Genomic DNA, 21,140 nt, shown 5'->3' on the forward strand with positions numbered 1-21,140 from the left:
CAGGAAGGTTCCAACTCCATTGTACCTACCAAAGTGGTTCATGCAATTAGTCCGCAGAATGGTTCCAAGTATCAGCAAATGGTGGTTGGCACATTTCTGCAGAGAGAACTGCTGAATATTAGCACTTAGCTCCTAACTCTAACTTTATACCTTCACTTCTGTCACTTCTCTCCTTTTTGCACAACATTAAACATGAAATGGGTAGTCAGGATATGCACTTAGTTGAAAATCAAGGAAAGTGACGCTTAGCACCTTTCCGCTTTCTGGGGGCGACTGTCATCCAATAGTATAGTTCAATTATGGGTAAACCACGATCCGCGGACCAGTTGCGATTCCTTAATTGAAACGTTCTATCCGACCCGAGACATTAAACCTAATCTGGAGAACGACAAGAAGAATGGCGTTACTTCGAAAGAGTTGTGTTGGAAACAAACTAACTGATGGACATATATAGCTTTGCTTCTGAGAATCAGTGCATTCTAGTTCGAAACAGATTATAAGAAACTTCAATCATTAAAAAGACTGGGGTTTTGTTCTTTTCTCTTTGGCCCTCTCCTAAAAATGTTTGCCCATCACTCGTAAAATAAAAAAAAATCACAACTGTATGTACCCCTTTAGGCAAATGTTAAAATAAGATACCCATATCTCGAAATTCCTTAAAGTTGGATACATGAAATTTGGTGTTTAAAATTCTCATTTAAAATAATTAAAGACGTGTTTCAGCGAGTTTTAAATATTTCTTCTGCAAGGAAAGAAAAAAGCGGGAAGAGGAAATGGTCTGGGTCGTAATCTTTGAAACAATATGACGATATCTCGAAATCATTTGAGTAGAAGCAGTTAATTAAAAAGGATTGAAGCGTTTATATATATTTATTTATTTACTTCTCTTAGAGGCAAGGATAAGAGGGCGGAAAGAAAAAGGGTAGAGATTGTAATTTTTATAGTAAGATGGCCATGTCTTTAAATCACATAAGATTGTAAATATATTAGAGACATGAAAAGTACAAAGCCAAGCAAATATGAGGGTTTGGAGGCGAAGTCCCCAGCTAGCAGAAGGGTATATATAAAATTAAATACTTACGGTTGTTAATGATAACAGTGACTATAGGAGTAAATGAGTTCTACTGGGTTTCCAGAAAAACGATTAGAGCGCGTAAACGAAAGATTTACTTTTAATATGATCGGTTCTAGTTGTAAAACCGAAATAGTTTTTTCCTCCAAAATGGGTTCTGGTTACAGAGATAGAACTCATGTTCTAAAAGAAATCAATTTCGGTTGTGAAACCGTTTCTTAAAAAAAAAAAAAAAAAAAAAAAACTATTTCGGTTTGAGAAACATAACCTATAGCATGAGAAAAAACAATATCGATTCCACAATCAGAACAGATTTTGTCTCAGAAATGGATTTCAATTCCAAAAGCCAAATTAGTTTTTCTGAGAAAATCATTTCTATTTCTAGAACCGAAATGGATTTTACATTTTTCGGTTGAGTTACCGTTAAAAGCCCTTGTATAAATGGGGGACATTATTATTGCACTTTCATTGAAATATGTATCCTGAAGGGAGAGAGAGGACCAAATACTTACTACAAAGCTATTTTTCCCTTACGAATTTCAGCTAGTTTTTAATAGGAAATGTGGAGATGTGAACTTAAAGCTAACAAAAATTACGGAAATATATTTTCCTTTGATTCTGACTCAAATTGTGACCATATTTAATTGTAATACAAAACTTTAACTAATAAGAGGAAACTAAAGACAACGTCTTAAGGAAATTAATGTAAATTCATTTATTTTGAATTAATTTATTTTTCAAATTTTACATACTATGATCGTATATAGAAATATGACAAAAGCCAATTCATATTTTATTTGACAGAGCAAGGTATTACATAAATATACTATATATATTACTTAACATTAACTAATTACTGTTTGTAGGTTAAATTCTTATTTTATACCTCAGAATCTTATGGCAAAGAATTTATCCTATTAATAGTAAATTAAAATTTGCTGTAGACTATATTTGTGGATTTTAATTTTCATGAGTATGAATCGCCTTATTTATCGAACTCTCAATTCAATTATCACATCAATTGCGTTTATCTACCAAGCTTTTATGTAAACTACATACAATTTTCATCTATATTATATAATAATTGGAGTACATGATTGATATCGATTGTCTCTAAAATATATAAGGTTGAAATTAAAAGCAATGGTCCTTGTTATAATATACAATTTCTACATGACTTTGATCACGAGACTGCTGCTCTATGTTGTGTTTATTTCCGATAGTATGCACATGACAAGATTATTTGACAACTTATCTATTATCTTTAATATTATTTTGTGTGATTTAAATATATATATATATATATATATATATATATATATATATAAGTGAGACAATGCTTCAGCAAATGTATAATACGTTAATGTTTCTTAGTTTTCCAAAGGATTGCGTAATGTGTTTCTGATTCGAAATATTTCCTAAATACCAGAATAATGCATAAGGATTATGCTGTTCAAAATTTTTTTTCTAATCATGTATAAAAATACTTTCAATTGAATAGCTCATAATAAATTTTTCTCTGAAGAAACCTTACAAATTATGCACACACGAATGAATTTCAACAAGAAATCAACTTACAGTTAAGACTCAGAACTTTTGCAAAGTGTTTGTTAATCTAACATCATTAAAATAACTTCGATTATAATACTGAGTAAATAATGTATTTTCTACCATCAATTTTGGACTATAAAATAATATAACAAACGTGGAAATTAATTTATTTCTATATGGTAATAACTTGTTATGGCTTGGAAGCTATGATGTAAAATATATTTTAGTTTAATATCACAAGAGTATCGAGCAATTTCCGATAAAAGAATGTTAGCGTCTTTATTGAGTCTTAAAACCTGATTTCAAGGCACTGTTACATAAATTTTCTTTTTAATGGTGTCGCAAGTGGTTAACCATTTCGCAACAAAAGTAAACTATTTTTGTCTAAAGTCGTAAACAATGGACTACCATAGCACAATATTGAAATTGAGCTAAATTGAGCTATCTTCTTTTATATGACTGAATATTTCTTTAAGTATACATACTTTTTGTTATTCTTTTCAATATTAAGCTTAACATACCACTAATGGTTACTCGGAGTAATGAAATATTAGCATCTTATTTTCACAATTGCATGTAGTAGGTTTTTACTGGAGTTCTAGTTACTTGTTCTATCAACTTGCTAAATATTAGATACAATAATAATTATATAATAACAGAGTTTTAAGCAACTTATTATTTAATATATTAAACTCTTGCAAAGTTTAAGATCCGAAAAATGACTTTTCAATCTAGTTATTCAATTCTAGCCTCGCAAAATCATCAACTGTAGGATTAGGTGCATCCAATTCATCTATAGTGTCCTGCCGAAAACTTTCAACTACAGCCTGGCTATCAGCTCTTATAACTTTCTTCAAATCAGGCTGCAAGGAAAATAATAATTTAAATTAAAATTGAAATTGAAACAAACTTAAAATTGGAAGCTACAATTAATAAATTAAAATATCCTATAATTATTAAATTTCTGTTCAAAAATTAATTTCTAAATCAAATAACATACAAGACGCACGCAAAAAAAAAAAAAAAAAAGATCGTTTGATTAATGCAAAAAATAAAATAGAAGGTGAAAAATTTTATTGTTGATTCTACACAAGTAGATAAGTCGACTGTTTTCGTACATAGTAACTATGAAGCTCCAAGCTCTTTTAATAGAGTGTCACAAGATTTTGTAGACTATATGTGTAGAAATCTGCCGCCAGAGATTTCAACCAGTTGAGAACCATTTAAGTACGATCTTTAAGGTTTGACAGAAAGTAATAATGGTTAAAATACATTACAATAAGTAAAATTTAAATTGTATTTACCTTTGGATGCATAAGAACGAAAGGAAGCTCTGCTGTCAGCTCTCCACCTAAAGCGCCAAGGTATAATTTTACTTTTACAGTATATGAAACAATAATTCCAATGGCTTCACGTTGATCAGGATTAGCCAACCTTAAAACAAGAAAAATTTAAAAGTTAAAGATGTGAATCTTTTAATTTCTTAAAAAAAAAAATGAATAAGTAGCAAGCGTAAACTATAAATTTACGAATATTTGACGAAATCAATCTACGTAGAACAGTGATTTACAACAGAATGCTTTACGACGTTGTTTCCTGTTCTCAACAGCAGAGCAACCAAATTACGAAGAGCAAGTCGGTTGACCTCATAAACTTAACGGTAGCAGGCAAAAAAAATCATGGTCGTACAGTTAATTATCTTGGAAGAAGTATACTAATTGTAGAAACCTTAGCTACTCATATTATGACAACACTAGAGATTACCATTTTGCAATCAGTGCTCACTCGACTAGGACTATATTCTCAATGAGGCTCAGACTAGAGACCTGCACGGGCCGCGCCCGGCCCGGTCCGCGGGCCGATCTTGGGTGGGCCGACTCTGTTATTTCTTTGGGCGGGCCGACACTGTTATTTCTTTGGGCCGGGCCGGGCTTGGGCTGCCCGACACTGATTTCTCTTCAGGTCGGGCCGGGCTGAGGCCGATCAATTGCAATTCTTTAATAATTATTTACTTTCGTTAAACGATAATTGGAATACAGCCAAACGTTGAAGAAGTGTGTCCGTGAAAAATGTTACAAAGAATGCAATAGCTATTTATAGTTTGTGTTGCTTAGCGGCTCCACTTTCACTATAGATGATTGCAAGCATTATGCGGTAAATTGAGCTCTGACCTTCACCTTCACTGAACCCAAAATATGACAAGAAGGGGTGGGAATGTTTTGCCTGTCGCTAAACAATATTGCCATCTTCACTTTATGCTAAAAATCAATTAAATTAGATTTTTGTTACAGGGAATGGAGTGTTTGTTCTCTCGATGACAGGCAAAGTTCTAGCAGGCAATGGTACCATTCGGAAGGCAAGCGTCAGGTTGTGAACCAAAGTTTAGAAAATGTTTCTGAGGGTTAGGTCAAATTTAGTACTAAATTTTGAGAAAGATTCGGGCTCGAGCTAATTTAAAAAAAAATATCGGGCCGGAGTCGGGCCAAAAACTTTTAAAAATTATCGGGCCCGGGCTGGGCCGGGCCTAGGTACGTTCGGGCTGGATTGGGCTCGGGAAGAAAAATTCGGCCCGTGCAGGTCTCTAGCTCAGACTCACAATTTCAATGAGACTCACACCAGCTCACACTTGCGCTTGCTAAAGCCTCCGCTTGCTAACTTCATACGGGCTCGTACTCATCTGGATTCGAGCTCTGGCTTCTTATGCACTTATAGAACTTGTGCTCGCACGAGCTTGAGCTCATTTATTGATTGAGCAAGACAGTCGAGCTCTGATCGATACTACGCTGACTTGCTAAATGACAAGGGACCTCATTCCGTATTAGTAGAAATGCAAAATATATGTTAAAAACTTTTCGTGATGAGTCTGTGGGGTAAAAATGCGGAAGATAAAAGGTAGTATTTACGTCGCTGGCGTCGTATCTCAAAATCAGATGTGAAATCGAATATAGCGAACTACCAAAACGCAAGTTTTGCCTAGCGTTGAATCAAACTATATGATATGAGGAATCCGACCTCTCTTCGTTCTTGACTTCTATTGCTTTTCTGTGTTCCTTCACTGAAAGGAAACAAGGATGTTATAATGTAGTGGACATGCTCATACTGCAAAATCATGAAGACATTCCATAGCTTCGCCACGGCCATTTCATCATCTTTGCTGACTACTTTGTTGTAAGGGGGCGCGGTGGCTCAGTGGTAGAGTGTTCACCTCCGGTGCTTAGGATCCCTGGTTCAACCCCAGCTCGCGCCGTGTGGACTTTGTGGTGGACAAACACCGTGCGCGTGGGTTTTCTCGGGGTTCTCCCGTTTCCTCCCAGTTTTTTCAGTCCACCATTTCACTCATCTTTCATTATCACCGTCTTCTTTAGCCTAACCGGCATAACCGTAGGGCGTAAAACTTAAAGTTTTCATTTCATTTTTTTTTACTTTGTTATAAGTTACAGTTAAAAATTGGAATACTATACATATTCCTTGATAATTAAATGACAATAAGAAATGAGCCTGATGGCGAAACTAATAAGGTTAGTGAACCCGAGTCCGAGTGAGCGCGAGTTAAACTGAAAATAATGAGCCCGGGCTCCATTGAAGGGAATGGCCTCAAGCACGAACGACAATATTGAGCGCGAGGCCGACTGAATGGAAACATCACTGAATATTGAGAAGGTTTGTTGAGGGTAGTGAACTCGATGCTACATGAGGGAAGTGAGCGAAATTGCGAGCCTATTTAAGGTTAGTAAGCCCGAGCCTGAGTGAGCGCGAGAACGAATGAAATTAGCGTGAGCCCAAATGTATGCATACCCCGATGGCAGTGAGCTCGAACCCCATTGAGGAAAGTGAGCGTAAACCCAGTTGAGGATAGTGAGCCAAAGCGCGAGCCCATTTCATCCAAAAACAAATGAAATTGGTGACCACAATCCCATTGAGTATAGTGAGCCCAAGTGCAAATCCAATTGAGGTTAGTGAGCACGAGTAAGCGTAAGCCCCACTAAGGATATTAATCTCGAGTCTAAGTGAATACTTTCCCGAATGAAATTAGTGAGCATAAGCTTTAAAGAGGCTTGTGAATGCGAGCCTATTGAAGGATGTGTCCGAACCTGAGCAAGCGAGATTCTCAACGAGAATAGTGAGCGCGAACCCGTCTGAAGGCAATGAATCCGAGCTCAAATCAGTGTAAGCCCCACTGACGTCAGTGAGTTCAAGCGCCATTGACAGTAAGCTGCTTCGCTCGAACCCAGCTAAAAGAAGTGAGCACGAGTCCAATCGAGATTAGTAGACCTAAGGCTAAATAAGTGCGTGCCCGAACGAAATTAGTGAGCACAAGTACGAATGCCCGAACAAAGATAGTGAGCATGAGTTCCAAGTAACGAACCCGCCCCCAAGCAACTGCGAGCCTTAACGAGGTAAGGGAGCGAAAGTCCTATTGAAGATAATGAATGCAAGCTCGTAAGCTGTACATGTAATTACGTTAAAGCAAATATTTAAATAAAAATAAATGTAATAAATACTACATGTTCACACATGGAGGCCGAATGTTTTGAGAGAATATTAATGGCTGAGAAGAGAGGAATCAATAAGGATAATGATACTTGCATGTTTTTCGGCTTCACCGAGTTACAAATATAGTAATAGGTATCATTCATTCATTCCTTCATTCATTCATATCGTCTATTTTATAACATCTTTGGAAAGAAACGTGTGGTCTAACATCATAAGGGATCAATTGGAAATGAATAACTGACAGACATAGTTGTAAAACTTAAGTTAACCTAAAATTAGATGATGAAATTCAAACAGTAACCTGTAACAGACAATAAACTATTTACACTCGCACAATATTGATTAACAAACAAACAAATAGGAAAAAGATATTTAATCTTGCCGCTCACGAAGTGCTATGATTAAAGTGAGAAATCATGTCAGTCGAAGTAGAGAATATTTAAAAAAAAATTGACTAAATCCTGAGTTCAGTCCCGTATGTCTATATAAAAGGCAGGCCTTTTATATGACAAGAGGTTGGCCCCAGCATTGTTTCGAAGACTAGAGGTCTGCGCGGATGCGGATATCCGCATGAAAATGGGTATTTGAGGATATAACATTATATCTCTTTTCTGTGCGGATAGCGGATAGCGGATAAAGTTGCGGATAATGTTTCCTACGTTTGTCTACCTAAAAAATGCTGTGAATTTTCTGATAATGGTGGAAAGAGCACTAGAAACGTTCGTTTTGAATTAAAAGTTTTAAAACCAGTTGTAAAATACTAAAATCAAAATACAAGTGTGCTTGAAGCTTGTGACTCAGTGACAGCAAAAGGACAAAAAATGACACGAGAGAGTTGTCCTTTTATTGCTGTTTTCAATATTTTTAGCAGCCGTTTTGTAGGTAAATGACATCTCTGACCTAAACAGAAAGAAACGACAGGCCCCATCGCTACTCCTCAAGTACAACTGTTTGCTGTAAGAAAGAAAAATAATTGCCGCCAAAGCCCCTCTGATAAAGCTGAAAATTTTCTGACCATTCGTCTTGAAGAGGAAGCAATGTCTTCAAATAAAGTTTTTCTAGCCTGAGAGGTCAGGAACCGAAACCCTAATTTAAAATACCGCATCCCCTTCCATAAACTGAAAACTGGCCAGCAGAATTATCTTTGCCTTTTGTGGCAAACTGGAGAAGGGCGTAGGTTACCGAAATAGTAAACAAATCACATAATACGCTCCTCTTTCTCTCTCCCTCTCTCTTAAAAAAAAGAAAAAATCTTCTTCACTGTTTCCTTTGAAGTACAACAGATACTGAATGCACATTTGCGACCCCCACAGGTTTCTCTCTTCGGAAAGGTGCCACGAACCTTAATGAACATTCCGAGGATTTGAGTTTTATAAAACAATTGTTTCTCTCTCTTTTTTTTCTTGTGTGTATGTGTATATGTATGTATGTTCTGGGCCTCTGGTAAAGAAAGAAAGAACAACCAATGCGTTGTTTCTCCTACCCTAAATGTGTCCAACAATGAATGAGGGCTGCAAAGAAAAGCAGTAAATTCTAAACTTCCTCTATTGCCTCTTCCCGAAATTAACGGTATAGACTTCCTATTTGTATTCGAAGTTATTTTCACTTCTAGTTTCAGTAAAAGCGTGGTCGTGAAAGCTTGTGTTGATTTTGAGTTTAACGTCCCGTTGAGCAGCGAGGCTATATGAGACGTTGACCTACTGACCAGCGTGGAATCCGAAACACATGAGCTCCCGCCGGAATTGAAACCGGGTCTCCCACGCCAAAGGCGCGTACGCTAACCGCTTAGCCACGAAGGAGCTTGGCCGTGAAAGCATGCATTGTATTGCGTTGTTAGTTTCGTCACTTATCTTTTAAATTTATTGCAATTACTGGTGCTAGTGTCAGTTCGGGATATGTGGATGTGTTTGCGGTCCTGTGATTAATTTTTATTTCTTAATAACGATTATTTCTATTTCGCCTTTGTGTTTAGAACAAATGCCCCCTTTTTTATGAGTAGTCGATTGAGGGGATATTACCTACGTGGCATTATTTTAGTCCGATATCTGCATTGGAAGATCTTGGGTAAGTATATAAATCGTTCATTAATTTCTAATTTGTATCTGCACGGTTTATATTGCATTTTATTTATCGTAGTTGGTATTTGATCACGCGGAAACTGATATAATATATTGCTTCGTTTGATTCAGAAAACTACGTGTATTATAGAATATGTAAGTTGTATATATTTGCTACCTCATTATCTGCGGATGCGGATGTGGGTGCGAATAGATGTTGCGGATGCGGATAGAGATGCTGCGGATGCGGATGCGATATTTTGTATCCGCGCAGACCTCTATCGAAGTCACTAACAAGGCCGACTATATAGCCACTGGATAAACGGTTCGGAGCACAGAGTTCAAGTCAGAAATTTTATCATGTAATTACGCTAACTGCAGATTCGAATTGTCCCGCTAGTGTTGATAGTTAATAATAAGAATATTGTTGAGTAGTATAAGCACTAATATAAATATCTTGAAATGAAAAGAGCAAATTAATTATTAGAGGAGTGTATATTTTTATGCATTAATATACTATCATATTATATTGTGTAATTACATGATTTTAAAAGATACATGGTACTTGTATTTTAATATTTTAATTCATATCCCTTGAATATCACTGCATAATACACTAAACACTTTAAATTATAAGTTGGAATTTTACATATGTTGTTCATGAATTTGATGAACATTAGTATGATCTGAAGGCAATCGGTTGGCCGATTTAAAATTACTGTTCCAAATTTATTATTTCATTTTGCCAAATAAGACGTGGACGAATTTTCATGGGTTCAGGGTTCCTTCGAAAGAGATGACTTCATCGGTGTACCAGTTTGCGTCGTGAATGGATAGACTAAATATTATTGATGATGATGTATTATTTATTTATTTTTAAGGTCGAACCACTATTCGTATAAAATAGCTATGAGCACAAGAGTCTTGGTCTTGCAGTTTGTGCAAGAGTCTTGCAGGCAAGACCAAGACCAAGACCAGGAATCCCGATGCAAGACCAAGACCAAGACCAAGGGTGCAAGACCAAGACCAAGACCATACCTGCAAGACCAAGACCAAGACTCTTGCGCAAGCGTCTTGCACAAGTACAGGTATTACTTGATTTTTTTATAGAATGTAAAAAGCGGAAAAATCATTACATCTTTCTATTAAATTTATTGGCTTCAGTAAAAATATCGCTGGAGTGAATATGTTCCTAGTATTTTATGGAAACCATGTGACACGATATTCCCCTGCAGCATATAACTACAGTATGTCGTTTTCTGAATCGTTATTTGCGTTTTCCGTAGTTATGATAATACTCGTTTTCAAGACAAGGTGTCATTCTAATCAAATCTTGTTGCATACAGAGAAATGTGTCATTGGTGCTGGGTTACAATGCATTCGTGTGTTTGTAAACAATGAGGTATACTTTTCACGAAATCAGACACTATTCTACAGGTGTGTGTTATCTGGTGTGAATTTAAACCTTTGATCTTCGAGCTGGTAAAGTTTGTCGTCTCGTCCAGGGATAAATATAGCAAAAGAGGGATTTGTTTTTCACCCTTCAGTTGCTTCAGGCGTGGTGGCTCAGTGGTAGAGCGTTCACCTTTGGTGCATTTGGTTACTGGTTCGATCCCAGCTTGCGCCATGTGAGCTTTTGGTGGACAAACACCGTGTGCGTGGGTTTTCTCAGGTTTTCCCATACTTCCTACTTTCTTCATTTATTTCTCATCATCTCTGTCTCCCTTAGCCGCGGTGCATAATCGTGGGACGTTAAACTAGATATTTTGTTTCATTTCAAAACATATTAGTGGTGTTCTTCTTCCAAAACTATAGAGAAATGTAGTACTGAACATCCGTCATTCCGTACACCATAGGTGCCGATTTCATGGGTATGGCCTTGGCTCCGAGTCTCAAGCATCCGTTGGAAATTTTTAATGTGTGCTCATAAAATTAATATCGAAATAACATTTTCATGACATTGACAAAAACTTAGTGCATGTAACCGCAAGTTTGATTTCATGGGCAGATGCTTATACGTTGAAAAAGTGTTTATCAATGTAACTTTTAGCCTCTTTAGGTATACGGCACGTCGAGGATTGAGCTATATAACATTATGCAACAATAAATAATTCATATTTCCAAATGAGAGTGATTTTGTACAGCTATTTCCAATAACTTGGAGTTTGTTGCCATTATTTTGTATTTCTAATATAGGTAAGAAGTATTTATATAAATTGAATTTAAACAAAAGACATAGACAATCAAGTCATTTTCAATTTTCATTCAAATTATTCTCAAAATATTAAGAAGTTTGATTTTAATCATTATTACTTTAATTTTATCTCTATCTTTTTTGGCAAATATTTATTTATTTATTTAAAGAAGAAAATTAATATATTGGATGTATCCAATATATTAAAGAATATACATAAAAAATACATAAACATATTAAATTATAAAATAACAGTATACAAAATATTAATGAAACTAGTAACACATTATGTTAACCCGCCCCGCTTCGCTGCGGTCACCCCCGAACGCAATAAACTTTGTTACTTAGATAATTTTTACTTTTTCGCTTTCAAGTGATATGATAAAAACCATTATAACGCCTGTCATTTATGTTAACCCGCCGAGTGACACGGTCATGCGGGTTGCATATACATACGTTTATTTTTATACCTATGATGAACTAACAAAGGATTTGTACGTAATGGACACCTGAATGGTCAATTATCTCAAGACACTGGTAATTGAAAATTAAAGTGATATGATAAAAACCATCTAGGGTCCAAATCCTAATAACCCCCCAAAAATAAAAGAAATTGGTTCAGCCGTATTAGCGTGATGAGCGGACAAAGGATTTGTACGTTCTCTTTTATATATATAGAATAAAACAAAAGAATAAGAAAAATAACTGCCACAGAAATTAACAAGTAAATTTTCTACTTATAAGTGCTATTACTTCTCTAAAGGAAATCGGACTTCCTGATTCCCTTTATTGGTAGAGTTTAACGTACCCGGTATTCAGAGATGACAGGACTTCGGACTTCCAGAAGTCATGTCTATCTCACAGTGTCGGGTAACTTAATTCAATGCACTTATTTCAATATTGCGAATTTATTTTTTTTGTATTTTTTATGCAAAGAATTGCTGAACATATCACAACCATCATAGCTATTCTGCCATTATCGGCAGATGACTTGCTGCAACTAACAAGCTTCGATGTACGCTTGTCCTCAGCTAGTCTGTTCATCTCATAGGTGTTCAAATTAGCGAGCCCGACGCTCGTGAGCTCGGCACTCACGCTAAACCGGGCTCGGGCTCAATAATTGAGCGCGAGCCCGAGTGAGCGCGAGCCCACTTGAGATTAGTGAGCGCGAGCCCCAGTAAGCGCGAACCCAATCGAGAGAAGTGAGTGCGAGCCCGAGTGATCGCGAGCCCAGTTAAGAGAAATGAGCGTGAGTACGAATGAGCGCGAGCCCAGTTCAGTGAAGTGCTCGCGAGTCCGAGTGAGCGCGAGCCCAGTTGGGAGAAGTGATCGCGATCTCAAATGAGCGCAAGCCCTGTTGAGGGAAGTGATCGCGAGCCCAATTAAGAGAAATGAGCGCGAGTGCGAATGAACGCGAGCCCAGTTCGGAGAAGTGATCGCGATCTCAAGTGAGCGCGAGCCCAGTTGGGAGAAGTGATCGCGGGCTCAAGTGAGCGCGAGCCCAGTTGAGGGAAGTGAGCGCAAGCGCGAGTGAGTGCAAGCTCAGTTGAGAGAAGTGAGCGTGATCCCGAGCCCGAGCGAGCGCGAGTTAAATTGAGTGCGAGTAAAGGAAGAATGAAACAACTTTACAAAAAGAAAAAGCACACTCTTGAGGTCCGAGCTGTCATTTTATTGTCCAGAGGACTTCAAACACCTTTTGTTAGAGAACCGATTTTTTATGGTTATTGTGAGAGGATGGTATATGTTTAAGGCAGATATTTGTTTTTGTTGTTTTAGTAACAACTTCCATGACCCACGCTTTTTTTTTTTTTTTTGTGAGATCATAGAGTAAGGAAACTACTTGACCTTGCGAAGTATGAAATTTATTTGCTAGCAACTAATGAAGCTCTGCGTTAGAAAAGTGGAGCGAAATAATTATGTATTATTTAATTGTAGCTTCTTTAAATCCCAATAAAAAAGAGTAGCTCTTAAGAATGTTGATAACTTGCACCATAATGGTTATTCAGCCCATTAATTTATATGAGGAAACATTGTTTTAATTTTTTGAAATAAAAGAATTTTAGCCTGTTAATTTTACTGACTACTTCTTCTTGAGATCTTTAAATGTATTCTAAGCGAAATTTAACTACGGAATTATGCAATTTTAATATATATAAATAGAAACTAAAACAATATTACATTGAATATTTTTAAAGCAAGGAACTCTTAAATAGGCCAGAAAAAGAAATTAGTAAAATTGAATGATTAAAATCTCGTCTATTTAAAAGAAAAATACTTCCTCATATAAATCAATGGGCTATTAAAAAAAAAGAAAGATAGCAATTCAACATCCAAAAAAATAAGACACACACACACACATACCACCTTTCATTAAAGTCTTTTTTCGATAGCTACCCTGAAACGATTGCGAGTCGTTTGTTACAACCAGTGTTAAAAGTGAGGTAAAACACGAAGGACGTCATCCCTCACTTCCAAAAATATCTATGGCGTCCCTCCACTTCCTAAAAAATATAGTGGGCAAAGATAGGCACAGGGCACGGCATAACGTCATGCGTTCCCAAACCTTTTCAGATCCAGTTTTACCCTTGGTTACAATTAGATTTTGATGTTTGACACAATATTTTCATTGCGGATTTATCAAATCTTATTACCGTGAAGATTAGCACATACCTGACGAAATAGCTAAGGGTTGCCAGGCACTTATTCATATTGATTCACTGTGAATAAGTGGTAAGTAACTATTCTCATCTTCCAGACGAGCGAGATCTCATATAACCAAACTGATGAAAAAGAATATTAAGCTCCAAACAAACAAACAAAACATTCTAAATTTCACGATAGCTTCGTAAATTGACATAATTACATTTCCTCTTTTAATGCAGTCCTTAATATTACCTCATTTTATATAGGTACTATATTTCCGTTATGTTACGCCATTAAAGAACCGGCTATTAATATACATAAGGAAATGTAAAGATGAATTGAAAACTAGAAGCACAATATGCTTACCATTTTCGAAAGTATTACACATAACATCTCGACTCAAACTGATGTTATGACATAAATTTCATTCATAAACATCTTTATTGAGCTTCAATTAACTTCTAATTTTCTTTGGTGTGTTTTAACAAAATGCAGGCTATAATCAACGCAGATTTTCAAATTTTCCGTTTTAATACTCATAAACTTAGCCTAAATTAAGAAATATTCATATTTAATGTATTTTAGCAGGACAATATACTTTCAAATACATAATTAAAAGTAGAGGTTGCTCCTGAGGGAAGTCACAAAGTTAAAAAATTAAAGTTTTGTTTCTTCAAAGTAAGGGCAAAAAGTAATCTAATGGACTTAAAAGATGCAGGCCCGAATGGGAACACTATTGTGGGGCTCCAGATTTCAGAAAAACATGTAAAGAAATCGCATTAAGACTATATTATCCCGGTATTCATGGAGGTGTCATATCACTTAATAGACCTATTTTTTCATCAGAAGTTGGAAACGTAAAGAAATAAAGAAACTACTACAGAATTAACTTTAGAAAATATTGCTTGTTTGTTAATACAAACTATTCACTCCCTTAAATTCTAGATATAGGCCAACAGGCTATACGTTCCCTTGTTTGTCCATTTTTATATGAGATCCTGACCGCCCATATTGTTTTATACGGAAAGTACGTACACATGGAATACTTACAGAAAGTATTATAAAACATGCGTTTTCAGCTATACGTTTGCAGTCAAAAAACTATAAGTACTATAAGATTTACAAATGTAACATACGATTTTACATACGCCACGTACACTTTTTTCTCAGTGTATGGTTTTGAAGCATGGTCTCAGATACATAGCTATTATCTACAGAGCACGAAAATGAATGAGCCTCGAGGCTTGGCAATATAATAAAACTTGAAAGTGAAGATCTGCTTTTAACATATCTGGGATTTACTAATTTTGTTGTACTTACTAATTTATGCAGTTCCTGAGCTCAAAATTATCATCGGCCAAGTCGATTTCCGCTTCACTGACTCGGGTTGGATAGTTGGTTCCTTAACAGTGGGGTTGGGACGGGGGGAGGGTTAACATTCTTCAGAGCACTAACACTTTCACTTTGAATGCCTTGGTGACAGGGGTCCATGTCTCATATAGCCTCGCTGATGAAAGGGGACGGTGAAAGATAATCAATTAATCAATCAACATTATTTCAAATTTCAGCTGCATAAACAACCAATGACTTGTAGGACTAGTTCTTTTTGTTAAAGCAGCTGTTTTAACGAAGTTTAGTATTAACGTGTCAGGTATTTCTATGAGATAAGAAAAAACATTATTTTGTAACTAAATGATAGCTCTATCCACATAGATTCTGCAAAGAGAAACAATGAAAATCGATATAAAAGTGACTCACATTATTTTAACAAAAATCGATTTAGATAATAGTTTGGGCTGCCGCAAAAATAGGAAAAGTTAGAAAACTCCGATTAATTGTAACAACTCCATCAGGGGTTGAAATTGGATGGAGCATACGCCATTAATCAGCCCATTAAGGTTTACAAGCACGCGAGCATGGCTCTTGCGCTCAACTGGGCTCAGGCTCAATAATGGGTCCGAGCCTTAATGAAACAAGTCAGTGCGAGCCCAACTCAGAGAAGTGAGCCCGAGTGCAATTCAGCTCGAGCCCCAATGAAATACGTGAGCCCGAGCCCAATTGAGGGAACTGAGCCCGAGCACGAATGAGCGTGAGCCCAATTAAGAGAAATGAGCCCGAGCGCTAGCGTAGTCGAGAGAAGGGAGCGTGAGCCCAAGGGAGCGTGGGCCCGAGTGAGTGCGAGCTCAGTTGAGACAAGTGAGCGTGAGACCGGGTGAGTGCAAGCCCAGTGGACAGAAGTGAGCGCGAGCCCGAGTAAGTGCGAGCCCAGATAAAATCAGTGAGTGCGAGCGCGAGTGAGCGCGAGCCCAGTTGGGAGAAGTGATCGCTAGCGCTGGTGATCGCGAGTCCAGTTGAGACAAGTGAGCGCGAGCCCGAGTGAGTGCAGGCCCAGTGGACAGAAATGAGCGCGAGCCCGTGTGAGTGCAAGCACAGATAAGATTAGTGAGTGCGAACGCGAGTCAGCGCGAGCCCAGGTGGGAGAAGTGGTCGCGAGCGCTAGTGATCGCGAGTCCAGTTGAGACAGGTGAGCGCGAACCCGAGTGAGTGTGAGCCCAGTCGAGAGAGATGAGCGCGATCCCGAGTGAGTGCGAGCCCAGTCCAGAGAGATGAGCGCGAGCCCAAGTGAGTGCGAGCTCAGTTGAGAGAAGTGAGCGCGAGCCCAGTTGAGACAGGTGAGCGCGAGCCCGAGCGAGCCCAGTGGAAAATGGTCATCTATGGTTCATTTTGACGTAGCAATTTTCTGTTTTAATACCTTCCTTCAACTACAGCCTCCTTCACACCCTCCTCTTTCCTTCCACGTCCTAGCACGTCCCTCATAATACAGTTCCTCCTCAGCCAATATTCCAACCAGTTCCTCTTCCTCCTCTTAATTACATCTAAAATTCTTCTTTTCTCCCCTACTGCTACTATTTCTAACAACTTCTCATTCGTTTTCCGTTCAACCGAGCTAATTCTCTCCTTTTATCTCCATGGCCACGTTTCGAAAGTCTCCATTTTTTCACCGCTTTTGCATAACGTTCATGTTTCTCTCCCATAGAGTACTTATTAGAATATGGAAAACAAAATCTCAATATTTAACTGGAAGTTTGCTTAATACAAAGATTAGGTAATCGTGGTTGAAAAAAAAATCTGACGCTTTTAGAGTGTAAAAGTAATTTTGAAGTTCATGATATTTCAGTAATCTGTGCCGTCTTGATTTACTTTCATGCGTCTCAGGGGTAGCCTCCCCAGTTTGTGAACCAGTGGAATATTGAATCTGTTAAAAAATATAAAAAAGATTATGAAACGTTGATTTATAAGTAGTGAAGCTTGAGCACCGATTGAAAAAAATAAGGGTCATCGCCTATGTTGTACACTATCATCATACACGAAGATAAACTATTACATTTAGAAACATACATTGTATTTCCGTTAGTACTGGCGCATAGAAGAATTTGTAATCCTCTATATCCTGAGTAAAATTTACCTACGGAAAGCATATTGTTTCTTATAAGCAAGACTTGCAAGACTCTTGCAGGCAAGACCAAGACCACCCGGGTCTTGGTCTTGGTCTTGCATCTGTTCATCACTAGTATAAAATAACTGACATTGATAACTGTCATATATAGTTTCAGTTTCTGCGCCTACTTGAAGGGCGCAATTTACGAGCTACATCATGCACTTACTGTTCGTCGCACTGGTGCTGGATGTCGACTAAATATTGTTTCTGCAGCCTGTCTTGCCGTGTTTTACCAAAGTTAAATTTCCGATTTTACTAACAACCTGAACTAAATACTTGAATCACTGAGGTAAGTGTTAAATTTAGTAATGATTTTATTAGTTGAGAGGCGTTGTTGAGATTCTTTATTTCTTTATTACTAAAAATGAAGAAGTGAAAGAGGCCAGCACAATCTTAGACGAAGTCAATAGCTCTCACTGTTCAACTTACATGTATGTACAGTACATTTGAAAAGAGCAAATTTCCGAATTTTTTAAATACAAAAGATCACCAAGTTTTAAAATGAGTATAACACATGTATGGGTGCGGAGAACGTTTGCTTGTAGAGGATTAGAAAGTAAACAGACAGAGGAACGCTTACAATTTTAAAATTTACTTTACTGTTTTCACTAAATATGTCTTGCAATGAGCACTTTCAGGCCCATTGCTAGTTTTGTACATATATGCATATATTTAAAGGAAATTTAATATAATATTATTTCTTGTTTACTAATACATATATAATTAGGTTAAAAAAAAACCAGCGCTGGTAAAATTATTATAGTTTGGTATTTTGTCTATTAATCTTTATATAAATTTATATATTCATGTGTGCATTTATGTATTGTGTAATGTATGTATATATATGTATATGTTAATCTTTAAAAAGTTATTCTTTTCAGTTTATAAAAAAAAAATAATTCCAAGTAAGGCAAAAGTTCAGTAGCTAGCTAGCTCATTTGGAAACACTGTTAAGCTCAGTGACAGTTTCTTCTCGTCGTAGCGGAGAGGGGGAAAGGCTGTTGTTTGTTTTGAATTTTATTCCTACTACCGAGCCTGAGAGAAGGTGCTTATTCCTAAATGAAGGAATTTTCCATTTCCCTTTACCTTTTAAAGTCTGTTAGCTAGCTGATTTCCTTAAGGGTTGTCCAATAAAGGGCGATTCCTGAATTAGGGACTTAGGCCAGACAGTTCTCAGAATGTTGGGTCTGTCTTTAGAGTATGTGAGGTTCATGATGGCTTGTACGAGGACGCATGTTCAGAACCTCTCTTAAGGAATTTTAGACAAATTTTAAAGGAAGCTTCATTTTGGAGCGAACTGTTATTTAAGGTTTTAAATAGGTGGGGACCTCTGGGTCTAGAGGTGTACCTGAACGAATTTTTTTTTTGATTAGAGAAATCATTTTCATTAAGGGATATTAATCTCAGAGAACATTTCTTTGTTTTTTGTTTTTAAAATTTCTGAATAAACTAGTCTACTTGGAAAGTCTGATTGATATAAAATTCCCTGAACCTTGGGTATTGATATTAAGTTTATTGTTTACTAGTTACCTAGACGATTAGTAAGCAAATTTATTTATATTATGTGTGTGTCCCGGGAATTAATTTTCAGGTTTTTGAAGCGTAGTATAAGATAGTAGAAGGAACATACTATATTATATACGTGTTATATAGGGCGCATCACATAATTTTGGGGGCTGCTGTCCAGGATATTAGACTTTTCTTTTAAGTAGTATATGCGTTTAAGATCAGGGAAGATACTGAGAAACATGGAGTCCAATTCTATTGAATTAGAAGCTTTAAGACAAGCTCTGGGAATGGAAGGAACCGAACAGTTGAGCGCTGAATCTCTATTAGATTTTATTAGGAATTTGAAAGACTCACAAAATACACGAAGAAGTGAAAACGCTAGTTGCTCGTGTAGACAAGATTTTGAGGAGGTGAAATTACAGCTTTCTCATTTTTCAGGGGATCCGTCGCAAGATCCATTTGAGTTTTTGTCTAGTTTAGAAGACTTTGCGGCACATAAACAAGTCTCGTTAGAGATTATTCTAGAAAGAGTCGTGCCAAAAGTCTTAGAGCGAGAAAGTAAGGAATGGTTCCAGTTTAAGAAGCCATTCGCAAATTTTGCGGAATTCAAAGACAGCTTCCTTAAAGAATATTTTAGTTTTAATTATAAGGAAGAGATTGAATCGCAATTAGTGAGTAGGATTCAGAAACCAAGTGAACCTCTTGCGCGTTTTGTTAGGGAGATGTCACTTTTGTTTAAGAGATTGCCTGACCCTCCACGGGAAGTAGAACAAGTAAAGAAAATTTTGACCAAGGTACACCCAAAGTATAAGGTCTATTTACACGAAAAAGAATTTTCGGGACTGAAACAGCTAGAAGCGTATGCTTTAAAAATACAGTCATATTTATTAGAGGAATTGAATTATGTAAAGTCTCATGAGGTTGAACAGAAAAGGGCAGACTTAGCTGTAGTTGCTACAAAGGGGACGGTTTTAGACAGTGCGCCGGAAATTAGAGCAGAAGCTCTAAACCCAGCTGTTTTTAAGAGACAAGTTAAAGTTGTAGGCGAGAATACTAAGGAAAAACAGCCGATAAAATGCTTTTTCTGCAAATCTGACGGGCATAAAAAATCAGTCTGCGAAAAGTTTAAAAAGTGGAAGAAAAATGCAGGAAAAGAGAACGTATCTGCAGCCACTTTTGTTAGGAAATTAGCGAGAAGTAAAAATGCACCGCCATATATATTTGGATATTTCTATAGGCAGCCGACAGAACTTCTCTTGGATTCTGGGAGCCAAATATCTATTACAGATGGAAACACTGCTAGGAGATGGGAAAAACAGGGCGCTCGAAGTAAAAAAATAAAGCAGGAAATTTCGTTGGCCTCAGGGCTTGTTTTTCCAACTTTCTGTATAAAGAAAAAGAAATTGTCGCATCCATTTTATGTTTTAGAGTCGGCTAACATTCCCGTTATAGTTGGAAATGATCTGTTAACGAAAGCCAAAATAGAATTACACATGTGTAAAAATGGTTGGCGTTTTCAGAATGAAGAGAAACTAACAGGTTTTATTGAGCCACAAAGACATAACACTAACAAAGGGAGGTGCAATATTAGGGCAAATATGCGAGCACAAGACATGGGGACAGCCTTTTCTTCTGAAATGAAAGAAGGAGGAAAACACGTGTCTGGTAGCGTTGCAAAATCTCCACAGAGAGAGAGGAATTTGAGGACCGATTGGGAAGAAAAGAAAAGGAATAACGGATCAGGTCATTTTTTACGGCCGCGTCGGCCAAAGACAAAACCTCCGGGGCCAGGGAACCACTAATAAAGGCTACTATTCTGGGGGGAGAAACCTATATTTATGCGGATAGCGGGAGCTCTCTCTCCTATGTGTCGCAAAAGGAAGCAGAAAAGTGGGAAGCCAAAGGTTGCAAATTCAGAAAGGACACTTTGTTTTTGTCTTTAGCCCAGGGGACAGCTATTTCTCATAAGAGCACTATTGTCGATGTTTTTATTAGGGGTATCCGTATAAGACAGAAGTTCCATCTCCTCCCCCTACTTATAAAAGACGCGATTGTGGGCAGGGATTTTCTCCAGAAAAGTAAAATTGTTCTTTATATTTCTCAGAATGGCTGGAATATTGA

At 37.1% G+C, this 21,140-nt stretch overlaps 1 protein-coding gene across 1 annotated transcript in view; it reads right to left on the reverse strand.

The window, feature by feature from the left end:
* Nucleotides 1–3,183: 3,183 nt before the first annotated feature.
* Nucleotides 3,184–21,140, reverse strand: part of Arr1 (arrestin 1) — a 319,226-nt gene continuing 301,269 nt past the window's right edge. The window contains exons 7-8 of the mRNA XM_081769254.1: nt 3,928–4,057; nt 3,184–3,486 (exon numbers count right to left, since the gene is read on the reverse strand). Of these exons, the coding sequence (XP_081625380.1) occupies nt 3,355–3,486; nt 3,928–4,057 (262 nt within the window). The 3' untranslated portion in view covers nt 3,184–3,354. The remainder of the gene's footprint in view (nt 3,487–3,927; nt 4,058–21,140) is intronic.

The sequence above is a fragment of the Thermobia domestica genome, chromosome 8 (assembly GCF_964235325.1).
Source record: "Thermobia domestica chromosome 8, izTheDome1.hap1.1, whole genome shotgun sequence".
Lineage (NCBI taxonomy): Eukaryota > Metazoa > Arthropoda > Insecta > Zygentoma > Lepismatidae > Thermobia > Thermobia domestica.